Source organism: Leptonychotes weddellii, chromosome 4, assembly GCF_054177405.1.
Source record: "Leptonychotes weddellii isolate Sample4059 chromosome 4, ASM5417740v2, whole genome shotgun sequence".
NCBI lineage: Eukaryota > Metazoa > Chordata > Mammalia > Carnivora > Phocidae > Leptonychotes > Leptonychotes weddellii.
Genome location: NC_138372.1, coordinates 11772693 through 11785014, shown reverse-complemented (window position 1 = coordinate 11785014; position 12322 = coordinate 11772693). Strand labels below are relative to the sequence as shown.

The window sequence follows — 12322 nt, the reverse complement described above, 5'->3', positions numbered from 1 at the left end:
ATAAAATGAGAAAAAGAGTCCTGATGACAGTTGCCCAGAGCTAAATAAGGAAGAAAAAAAAAATACCCCTTGCCCATCTCTTCTCCAGCTTCGTCTTCTCCCTCATACTCATTTCTGAGTTTCCCTCCTTCTGCCTTTTAAAGTTCAGGAGCACGCACAAATAAACCAGTTTGGAGCACAAAGATTACCACTCAGCATGTCAACACTTGATTGCCACCCAAAAGCAGCTTTCATTCACGCCTGAAAAAATCACACATTTTCATTTCTCAAGCCAACAGGTCTAATAGGGCCCAGAAGACTGGGATGGCAGTCTGGCGCTGTGGAGAACTACAAGGTCTTTAGTATGGATGGACCTAGGTTCAAATACCTCCTCTGCCAAGGGACAGATGCCCTAGGTCAGAAACAGAAGTCTGCTGGTTAAGACTTTCCTATTATAAAGAGATAGACTCAGATGGCACACTCCTTTCATCCTTCCTTTTCCAGCAGGGAATATAGATGTGATGCCTGGAGCTGCTGCAGTCATTTTGTGCTCATGAGGCAACACGCTAACGGTGGAGAAACTGAAAAACAGGAAGGGTCCTTGATGATATAGACATACTGCTGTTCCTCAGGGCTGCCTGCCTGTCACTGAGACAAAGAAATCCCCATATGTTTCAGCCACTTTTAGTCTAGTTTTCTAGAAATGCTGAATCTATTCCTAACTGTGACAATCCTTTATTAGCCTGACCTTGAGTGTGAACTTGAGCACGAGCTTCACATCACTCAGCTTTGGATTTCCTGTGTGTAAATGGGGACAAATATCACAGTGTGTGTGTGAGGATTGAACGTGACTCCATTTGTAATGCATGATGACTGATGACTGCCATTGTTATTCATACTCCTGATTAAGAGGAAAGCAATATCGTATTATAAAATTTAAAGTCACCTCTCCTATCTCAATAACACTTTCTAGTTTTCAAAGAGACTTCTTGGGGCACCTGGGTGGCTCAGTTTGTTAAGTGTCTGCCTTCAGCTCAGGTCATGATCCCTGGATCCTGGGATCAAGCCCCACATCAGGCTCCCTGCTCAGTAGGGAGCCTGTTTCTCCCTCCCCCTCTGCTGCTCCCCCTGCTTGTGCTTTCTCTCACTCTCTCTCCTGTTCTCTATCAAATAAATAAATAAAATCTTTTTTAAAAAGCCAAAAAACAAACAAAAAAGGGACTTCTCTTTCTTCATCTTAGCTCATCCTCCACACCAAATCTCTGAGGGAAGGGAGTATTATTCCCTATTTTATACCCAGCAGACTCAAGAGAGGTTAAGCAACTTGCCCAAGGTAGCTTAGCTAATGACAGGGCCAGGCTGTAACTCAAATCTGACTCCGAGTCCCTGGGGCCCAGGCCAAGCTGGCTCTGAGCTGTTCTACTACAGGTCCCACTTCTCCTGGGGACCACTGATGTCTCAAGTTTAGGGATAACACTGGGGCTGAGACAGTATGGTTCATGTGGCAAAGACAACATGAGCTGGACTCTGGCCTTCAAACTCCCCCTCCTGTCCCTGAAACGTCAGGGTTCCTTGGGCTCCAATCTTCTGCCCACTGCACTTATTACTCCATTAACATTAGGGAACTAAGAGCCCTGTTTAGAAGCAGCCATATAACACTGTGGTTGAGGACCCAGACTGGATTTGAACCTCACTTTTGCCACTTAACATAAAAAAAATTTGTTAAATAAATAGTTCTCTCTGTGTATTAGTCAGGGTAAGCAAAACAGCTGCTGTAACAAACCACCCTCAAATCTCAGTGGCTGAATGTGGCAGATTTTTCCTCATGTCCCAGTGCAGTGCAATGGGGTTGGGTGGGGCTTGGGAGGGGGGGTATTATGCTCCAGCCAGTCATTCAGCCTCCTTCCATCTGCAGCTTTGCCCTTCCCCCATTAGATCCTCCACACCCTGCAGGCTGATAGGGTTATTTTAAGGGTCAGGCATTCTCTGAACTGGCCAGAACCTATGGCATGGTCAGGTGACCCTACCTATGGTGGGGTGGTGGTGTCCTGGGAAGTGTAACTTCACAGTGTGACAAGGAAGGAGGGGGTGGTGACCCCTCACCCATGGTCCCCAGCAGTCCCATCTCAAGCTACCCCATCAAAAGTAGGCAGCCCCAATCCCCCAGATCATGTGACCTTTTTGCATTTGATTCACTATTTCATTCTTTGTCACCTCAAACAGTTTTCCTTATTTACTGTCTATGTCCCCACAGTGGACTGCAAACTCCTTGAAACCAGAAACCTCTAGTATCTTTCACCCATAGTCCCTCCAATATTTACCAAATAAATGTTACACTAGTAGAAACTCAAACTTTACCAGAATATTGGGACAGCTGGGATTAAGAGAGAGATTGTGGCAGAGGAAAAACGGGGGGCTCCATCCGGCTCAGTGGGTCCCCAGAGGCTGCCCTGGACCCACCCTGGTCCTCATGTACTCACACTCCCTATACTCCACCCCGCCGCCGCCGTCCACAACAAAAGCCAACACCGGTTCCAAAGAAGTTGTTTATTTGCAGATATAAAACAAGACCCTGGCCACAGGAGGGAGGGCCCTCGGGCTCACCTGTAGGAAATCCTCCCTGGCCAGAGAGAATGAGTAAAACTAGAAAAACTTCATCTCTCCCACCCCACCCCCCATCTCCTAGTCAAAAATAACTGAGACCCAGCAGAAGGTCCCACCTCTCTTGCCCTGGTTAAAACCTACTGAACTGAGAACAGGACCGCCCAAGGAAGATGCCAGCAAAAGGTAAGTGGCTATTTGGAGATGTTAACTGACTACTCCCCTCCAAATGACAGACCACCCCCTGGAGATGCTGTCCCCAGAGGGCTTCCCTGTCCTCCTCTGGGCTGGATCCCACTCTTGAAACGAGATAAAACCCTAGAACCTAAAAAACACCCTCATAACTTCGGAATTTCAAAGCCAGCTAACTCCACCCCTGCCCCGACCCTGTCACTGGAAATTAATCCCTCGGAGCCCCTGGGACGGGTCACAGCCTCTGACTCTCTTCATACTCCTCTTTGGTCATCCACTCGGACTTATAAGAAGACAGATGGGCCACAACAGACGCCCCCAGCCAGACGCTAAAGTTTCTGTTGGAACCCACCCACATGGTGGCCTTGGTGGAGGAGAAATGATCTGCAATCAACTCCTTGTACAGGCGCTTGGTGAAGCCGGGGTAGAGGGTGTTGCCCCCACAGGCCATCACGTGGGAGGTGAGCAGCGGGTGCACAGCGGCCTCGCAGGCCAAGATGGCATCCACCACGGCCTGGGAGATGCTGGGCCCCTGCAGGTCGAACATCTGGGGGCTGAAGAACATCTCGGGGGCCAGCCGCTGCAAGGGGGTCAGCTCCACCGGGGTGCCATCGGGGAGCTGATAGGTGTTGTTCTCATCCGAGCCGCTCGGCAGGCTCTGGCGGAAGTCCAGCGCCTCTGCCAGATTCTGGGGCACGTAGCACTTGCTCATCTGGGTGGTGGCCACCGTCTCCAGCTGAAACAGGTTGTGGCGGTTGCAATCCTCCTTAAAGAGGCTCTTGAAGAGATAGGCCGACAGATCCTGGCCCGCGAACTCCAGCGTCTTGCCGCTGGGCCGCAAGGGGCGGCCCAGGTAGAAGGGCTGCACGCGGGTCAGGCCGTAGCCGGAATCGACCACCACGCCGGTCAGGAGGCCGGAGGCGTACAGGGACATCTCCAGCTGGTCGGCCAGCAGTATGGACGGCACATCCTGTAACTCAAACATAATCTGCAAGAAGGGAGAAGAGCCACTAGGGTATTTCCCCCGCACAAAAGGCCCCGACCCATTTCTGGTTTCTGTTTTCCCCCAGACTGAGCTACGTGCTAAGCTCTCGGAACTGAAGCAGGTGCAGACCTGTGTCCCCTGGGTGGCGGGGGGGCCTGCCCCGAGGAGGTGGGGCCCATGGCCCCTGGAGCTCATGCTGTGGGAACAAGGGAGGCGCTAGAGGATTAGGAGTCAGATTTGCTCCAGGGTGGGGGGAGCTGTTTGAGGACCCCCACTGTTCAGAAGATTGTTTTTGGTGGAGGGGTGGGAGGCACTGTCAGCTGCTACATGGAATGGTGCTGAGATGCTTGGCTGTGTGAGCCCAGGACCAGCCGGGGCTACGGCCAAGGGGCAGATCAGCCGCCTGACCCATTTCTTTAGAAAAGGGCAGAAGAAATTAGACAAGAAACACATATATCATATCCACCACCGCCTCCAAAAAAGGAGGGGGAGGAAGGAAGGAAAGAAGGAAGAAAGAAGGAAGGGAGGGAGGGAGATACATACTCTCACCTCCTGGTAAGTGAAGTCTTTTTTCCTCCACACATCAAGACAAAACTAGAATTCTGACATTTAGGTTTTGGCCAAGTCCCTAGGCTGATTTTCTCCCCCACCCACCACCACACTCCCTCCCCACCCAGATCTTTACAGATCTGGCACCCCAACTGCCTCCCGAATTCCCCAGCTCTGACTGCATCCCCAGGTTTCTGACCCTATAGACAGAGAAAGGTGGCACTAGTCTGCCGTTTGCCGTGGCCTTTGGCCAGGTAGCCTCCTCTTCAGGCCCCAGAAGGACCATCTTCCCACTGAGGCAGGGGCGAGCTCCCCCACACCCACACTCAGAATACTGTCCTGCCACCAGCCACTTCCCAAATAGAAGCCAAGGTCCTCTTTTTCAAAGAGGAAATGAAATATGAATCCCACTTAAAACTCTCCAGGATCTTCCGATTTATTTAGAGCAGAGCTTGGCAAGCATTTTCTATAAAAGCTAAACAGTTGGGGTTGCCAAATTTAGCAAGTAAAAATACAGGCTGCCCAATTAAATTCGACTTTCAGACAAACAACAAATAATGTTTTCATATACGTATGTCCCATGCAATACTTGGGACATGCTTATACTAAAGTATTATTTGTTGCTTATCTGAAATCCAGCTCTAACAAGGCACCACGGATTTTATCTAGCAAACCTACAGTGAGTAAGTTTTTTAGCCTTTACACGGTATGGATACGGTCTCTGCCACAAGTATCACAGCTCTGCTGATAGGGTATGAAAGTAGCCAAAGACAATATGTAAATGGGTGGACATGGCTATGTTCCAATAAAACTTTATTTATAAAAACAGATGGTGGGCCAATTTGGCCCACCGGCTGTAGTTGGCCGAACCTTGATTTAGAGTAAAATCTAAGCACTCCCCACAGCCTCTGGGGCCTGAAAGACCCAACCCCTGCGAAGTCAAGGTGGAATATGATCTTGGAACATTTATGGGATCCACAAACAAAGTATCCACTGTCTCCCCTTCTCCACAGAGCATTTCAACTGCTGTGTCTCCATCTGTTGGAAGAAACTCCATGAACCCCATCCTACCTACAACAAGTGCCAGGCACACACTGGGTACTCAGGAAACATTTATGGGGCAAATTAGTTAGAAAGCGGAGTTCTTGATACTCAGTCATGTCTGAACACAAAATGCCAGGTTATTTCCCACTTGCCTTACCTCCAGGGTCTTCCGTCGGTCCGCAGGCTCCTTCAGAGGGGTCTCTGTGACCATCACGGGGAAGTCCTCATGCTCCCGTCTATGTCTCTCCAGGACAAATGACCAGATGTGCTCCACACCCTCCCAGTTGAGGATACGGCCACGCTGGATGGGGTAACTAAAGGTATCAGGATGGCAAACGTCAATGCCTAGACTCACGCGCCTTTGGGCATAGCTGGGGCCAGGATTCTCCCTGCACGGGACGTAGTTCACGATGCTCGGAAAGACCATCTGTGGCTCATTCCACCCAGACAAGCCAGCCTTCAGAAAGCCAGACCCGTGGTCGATGATAATGGTTCTCGCGGCCATGGTGAAGGCAGAGGTGGGAGAGGTCTTCTGGACTCGACTGTGGAGGGAAAGGATGGAGGGTTATTCCAGGCCACCCCTGCTGCCCACTCTCCACCCCAGAGTCAAGCTTCAGGCTCCCCTAAAGTGTGTCCATCTCCCCTTCCAAGCCTTTGCACAAGCTGTACCTGCAATGTTCCTCCTGTCTCAAACTCCTAATCATCCTACAAGGCCCTGCCTGCAAAGTCCTGCCGAGCCCTCCTTCCCACCCACCTCTCCCCTTGTACTTCGCACACTCGTCTGTTATACGACGGGGCACACTTCCACTCCACAGGAGCAGAGGTTGGGCCCTGCTACTCTTGGCAGCCTTCACAAGAAGCTTTCACCCAGGAAGTGATGGTGCCTGATGGTGACTGGCTGCCTGATTCGAGGACTCAGGGTCATGAGCCTTGGGGGCCACCGCACTCGCAATAACAGCATAGAGGCAATAGCAGCATGAACAGTGGTAACCACGGTGACAATGACAGTGATGACAAGGACAACCTGCAGAGCTACCATTTCTGGGGTGCATGCCCTCGGTCTAGCTCTAGGAGGAACACCTTGCATGGGAGGTTGAACTATGTAAAATTGCCATTCGTGCCAGTCAAAAATGATCAAATGCACTTTCATATGGCTTGAGCAGGTGATCATTTCTTCTGTACCACAACCTGTAAGGCAGGCACCACTGTGACACCCATTTTACAGGTGGGGACGCTGAGGCACGGAGGGCTTGAAGTTACTTTCCCAGGGCCACGCAACTGACCAGCAGGGCTGACAATTATACCCAAAGCAGATTCCAAAGGCCACACTCTGAGCATCAGGCTAAGCCCGAGAAGTGGGTTTTGAGTAGGAGCTAGGCGACTAAGTTACTGCATAAGGGAGGCCGTACACGGGATGTCTGACCACGATCATGGTGAGTTTCAATGCCTGTAAAGTGGGGAGAGTAAGAACCATCACGCCGGAAAGGCAGGTGTGGTCACTACCTGATTTCCAGACTTACTACAAACCTACAGTAGCCAAGACAAGGTGGCACTGGTGAAATATTTGTCATAGAAACACGGAGGATGGAATGACAAGTCCAGACACAGATCCTCACAAAGTCTGACAAGGTGCAAAAACCAGGAAAGGAAGGGCCAACGGTCTTTACAGTAAATGGTAGGGAACAACTGGATATCCACATGCAAAAAAAAATGAACCTCAATCCATACCTCACACCTTATTAAAAAAAATTCAAAATGGATGATAGATCTAAACTTAAAACCTAAAACTAGAATACAACTTTTAAAAGAAACAGGAGAACATCACTGTGACCTCAGATACAGTAAAATTTCCTTAGCGAGAACATCATTTGCCTGGTCTGTAAAAGAACAAAATGACAGGCTGGACTTGGTCAAAATTTAAGAAATTTGTACTTTTTAAAAAAAAGATTTTATTTATTTATTTGCAAGAGAGAGTGCACAAGCAGTGGGGGGAGGCAGCGGGAGAGGGAGAAGCAGACTCCCCACTGAGCAGGGAGCCCCACTACAGGATTCAGTCTCAGGACCCTGGGATCATGACCTGAGCCGAAGGCAGACAGTTAACCGACTGAGCCACCCAGGCACCCCAGAAACTTGCACTTTGAAAGACACTGTGAAGGGAAAAAAAGACAAGCCACAGACTGGGCAAAAGTATTTGAAACCATATATCTGATAAACAACTTGCATCCCAAAACTATAATGAACAAACTCACAAAACCCAACATAAGAAAAACAATCCAATAGTTCAAGTGGGCAAAAGACTCAAACACACCACAAAAAAGATATACGGATGGCAAGTAAACATGAAAAGAGGCTGAACTCATGAGTCATTAGAAAAATGACCATTAAAACCACAATGAGACAGCACCACCCGGCTAGGAGAACGCCCAAGGTCAGAGGCTGACCGGACCAGGCGAGGGGCAAGGACATGGGGGGCCTGGAGCCCTCAAACGCTGCCAGTGGGAATGCAAAATAAAACGCTTTGGGAAACAGTTTGGCAACTTCTTATATAAAGGTAAATATACACCCACCGTACCTAGGATTCCCACTCTTAGGTATTCCCCCAAGGGAAATGAAAACTTACATTCACCCCAAAACCCTCATGCACATGTTTATAGTCGCTTTATTCATAATCATCAAAACCGAGCAACCACCTAATGATCCTTCAGCTGGAGAATGGATAAACAAATCTCCATTCAGTGGAGTAATACTCATCAACAAACAGATATGAACAAGTGGTACGTGTAATAATGAATAAATCTCGAGTGCACTGGGGGAAGGAACCCAGACTCAAAAGGCAACAACTGTATGATTCGATTCCCATGACAATTCTGGAAAAGGCAAACGTATAAGGACAGAAAAGAGGGGGCTCCTGGGTCGCTCAGTCAGTTAAGCATCTACCTTGGGCTCAGGTCATGATCATGGGGTCCTGGGATCAAGCCTCGTGTTGGGCTCCCTGCTCAGCAGGGGAGCCTACTTCTCCTTCTCCCTCTGCTGCTCCCCCTGCTTTTGCTCACTCTCTCTCTCAAATAAATAAATAAAATCTTAAAAAAAAAAACAAATCTGGGGGTGCCAGTGGCCAGGAGTGGAGAGCGGGGGTGGCCACAAGGGGTTATGGCAGGATTGGGGGTGATGACAGAACCATGCTAGATCTGGGTGGTGAGGGTGAGTCTACGACCGTATACGTTTGTCAACTCTTACAACTATACACTACAAAGAGTGATTTTTACTCTAAGTAAAAAATGTTAAGGGAAAAAACCTGTGGGTGTGGGGACACATGAAGGTTGATGCAATCACCTTGCAGAATGCGACCTGTCACCCAGACGGCAGCCTCGGTGCCCAGAATGCATGTGGGTGTTTCCCGTAAGAGCAACATCCAGGAACGCAGCGCGGCCCGAAGGTGAAATCTGGGGCTGTCACCCCACCGGCTCCATGCTCTGCCTCCATTCTGGGCAGCAGCTGAGCCCGCACATCATTGTGGGGGATGACAGCCGCTTGCCGGCCCTGGCCAGAGGCTCCCCACCACCACCAACCTTGGGGCAGTGATGAGGCTCCACCACCTTGAAATAGCTCTGACATCAGACGGGGGAGAGCAAAAATGAAGAGAGATGGGGCCGAGGTGTTGGCCTCCACCCTGGCCTGCTCACCCTGAATCACCCAGTGATGGAGAACCGGGTGCCTGGATGACATCCACCGACCTTGCTGCATCACAAGAGCGGGCTCACTGGTGGCCTGAGTGACCTGGCCTGGGAACAGAAGGCACGGAGGCAGTGTGCCATTCCTCTCTTGGGCCATGACGTAGGAAGAAAGTCTGGGGGACGCCACGGAGCCCAGTTCCAAGGACAGAGATAAAATCTACATATTCAAAAGCATTTTTACTGAGTCACCAATACTACAAATTCCCATGGAGCACCCACAATGTACCAAGAACCATTCTAGCCCGACTCAGTGGAGCGGTTCCTGCCCTCCCAGACCCAACATCGTACTGAGAAAGATTGTCAGTAAGCACCAGATCAAATACATCATGCCAGGGGGAGGGGAGTGGGACTGAGTACAATGAAGAAAAATAAAATCTGGTAAGAGGGCCAGGGAGAATAAGGAGCACAGAGTTGTGGTGTTGTTCTAGATGGGGCAGTCAGGAGAGGCCTCTCTATCGGTGACCTGTGAGCAGAGAACAGGAGTGAGAGCATGCGATTACCTGGAAAAGTGTCCAAGCCAAAGGAACAGTAGGTGCAAAGGCCCTGAGGAAGAAACTGGTGCGTGTGTTCTAGGAACAGCCAGGAGGACAATATAGTGAGAGGTGTGTAGTGGGCGAGGGGAAGGGTGCCAAAGATCTTGGGCAGGCCTCGCAGGCCTTCATATTGTTTAGAGACATGGGAAACCACTGGGGGTGTGGGGGTTGAACAGAGGAATGATGATCTGACCTGAGTCGTACACACACCACTTGAGCTGATATGAAGAACGGAGCACAGAGGTCAAGGTAGAAGCAGGGGATGGAAAGGACATGACAGATGACAGTGGCCTGCATTATGGTGACAGCAGGAAAGAGGGTGGGAAGTGATCAGACTCTGGATGTACTTAGGGAAGACTGTTGTTAGAGTGGAGCATGAGACAAGGAGAAGAATGAAGGAAAAAACCAAGATCTGGGGCCTGAAAAGCTGGAAGAATGAAGTACCCACTTACTGAGAAGGAGAAGACAGTAGAAGGAGCAGGTTTGTGGCAGGGAGGAAATTGGGATTTTTTATGTTGGACGTGATAACAGTTTGCGATGCCTATTAGGTACGCATGACGATGCCCGGAGGCAGAGTCTGCAGATGTCTGAGCTGGAGATATAATTGGAACTTACTGAGTGGATGAAATTGCAAGTTTTGGGCATGGATGAACTCATGAAGAGACTCGGGGTAGATCAAAACCAGTGCCTGCAGGTAATTTAAGGTCTAGGGGCTGGGCATTGAGAAGGAACCAGTAAAGACGATGAGAAGGAGTCGCTAAGGGATAGGAGGGCATGTCAAAGGCCAAGCAGAGAAAATATGTCAAGAAGAGAGAAATTAGATGAAGACTGAGAAATATCCATGGAATTTAGCAACACAGAAGTCACCAGTAGCCTTGGCAAAAGAGTTTCATCAGAGTGTCACCAATAGAGAAAAGCCTGAGAGGTAGGAGACAGAGATCTACAAAACTGGCCCCCCGCTCTGCAAAAACATCAGCAGTGCACGTAACAAAAGAAATGTTAAGGGTTTGAAATTGAAGGACAAGTCATTAACATAATGTACATTTTCCAATTGTGGATCAGAGAAATAAAATTACATAAAGAACATTATCACGGCCTCCTGGTGCTAGCCAGGACAGAGTACTGCAGCCCTGCCTCCCACTGAATATAACTAACAATGTCAAACAAAATGCAAAAAGCAAAAGGAAAAGCAAAACAGGCAGATTAAAGAGAAGAATCAAAACTTAGAGAAGCAACCCAGGGAGGGGTGAAGTTCTCGTCTGTTCTATTTCCCCTTTTCTCTTGCAGTGTCGGCCTGCGACGGGTTCCCAGCCAAGCTTCAGGAGGGTGTAACTGACCTCTAAGACCAAGGGAAGACCTGTCTTTCTGGCCATAACATCAGGAAAGGGGGCCCTTGTAAGTCAACGAGGATGGAAAGAAGAGAGCAGAGAAGGGACTCCTCTTGTTCAGTGTAAGAACCGGCTCAAAGCCCAGATGCAACTGTGCGTGCGAGGGAGGGACCCAAGCAGCAGCGTGAAGCCACTATGAGTGTAACTGACATTGGAACCACCACTCATGGAAGAAGACCAAGTACAGTCTGAGCCCAGCTGGGCCGCTGCACGCTAAAACAGAACCAAGAAAACAAGTGTTCTCCAGAAGAGCCTCCCAGCAGAATATTCAGGATATCCAGTGTAGAAACCAAAATTACCCAACACACAGAGAATCAGAGAAACCTAATTAATCCTTCAGGGAAAAGATAAACGCCAACGCTGAGATGATCCAGATGCTGGAATTACTGAAGACGTCTGAACAGTGGTTATAACGGACATACATGTAGACATGCTGTAAGCGAAGGAAAGGACAGGTGTTTTCAGTGAGAAGTAGATTCTATAAAAAGAATCAAGAGGTATGCATAATATCTGAATTTTTTAAAAATCTTTTCCATAGTAGAAGGGAGGTGGCAGAGCAATGAATAAGATAAATTATGATATCAACAGAAATTACCCAATCTGAAAAACAGGAAGGAAATAATGTAACAAAAAGAGCCTCAGAGGCCCATGGGACAATATAAAAACGTCTGATATTCATGTCATTGAAGTCCCACAAGAAGAGAAGAAAGATCAGCACAGTATAAAGTATTTGAAGCAATAATGGTTAAAAATTTCCCAAATTCTGTGAAAGACATAAATCTACCAATTCAGGGAGCTTGGCACACCACACCCCAAAGAGAATAAATTTAAAAAATAAAACACACAAACACACGTGTAGACACAGTGTAGTCAACTACCAAATACTGAAGTTTTCTCTTGCTTAATCTTGAAAGCCTCCAGAGAAAAATGAAAGCATTATAAATACAGAGGGTGGGGGACAACAATTAGGCTGACTGCAGACTTCTCACCGGACACAAATGTCAACCAGAATTCCATACCCACCAAGAGTATCCCTCAGGAATGAAGACAAAATAAGACATTCTTAGTTGAAGGAAAACCAAGAAAATTCATCCCAGCAGCACTGCTTTCAGAAATACTAATGATTAAAAAAAAGAAAAAGAAATAAAAATAAAGAAAAAAGAAAAAAGAAATGCTAATGAAATTTCCTCAGGTTGAAGGACAACGATACCAGAATCTGGAACTGCAGGAGTGAAGGAGGAATACCAGATTTAGTAAATATCTGGGCAGTAATAAAAGGATCCTTTTTCCTCTTAAAAATGGATATGGCCATTGAAA

At 48.4% G+C, this 12322-nt stretch overlaps 1 protein-coding gene across 2 annotated transcripts in view; it reads right to left on the bottom strand.

Annotated features, from left to right (window-relative positions):
* Window positions 1-2539: 2539 nt before the first annotated feature.
* The window catches only part of ACTL8 (actin like 8), a 64171-nt gene continuing 54388 nt past the window's right edge, over window positions 2540-12322 (bottom strand). For both annotated transcript variants that reach the window (XM_031018835.2, XM_006747902.3), the window contains exons 2-3: window positions 5508-5892; window positions 2540-3760 (exon numbers count right to left, since the gene is read on the bottom strand). In XM_031018835.2, coding sequence (XP_030874695.1) covers window positions 3008-3760; window positions 5508-5855 — 1101 coding nt within the window. In that variant the 5' untranslated portion in view covers window positions 5856-5892 and the 3' untranslated portion in view covers window positions 2540-3007. The remainder of the gene's footprint in view (window positions 3761-5507; window positions 5893-12322) is intronic.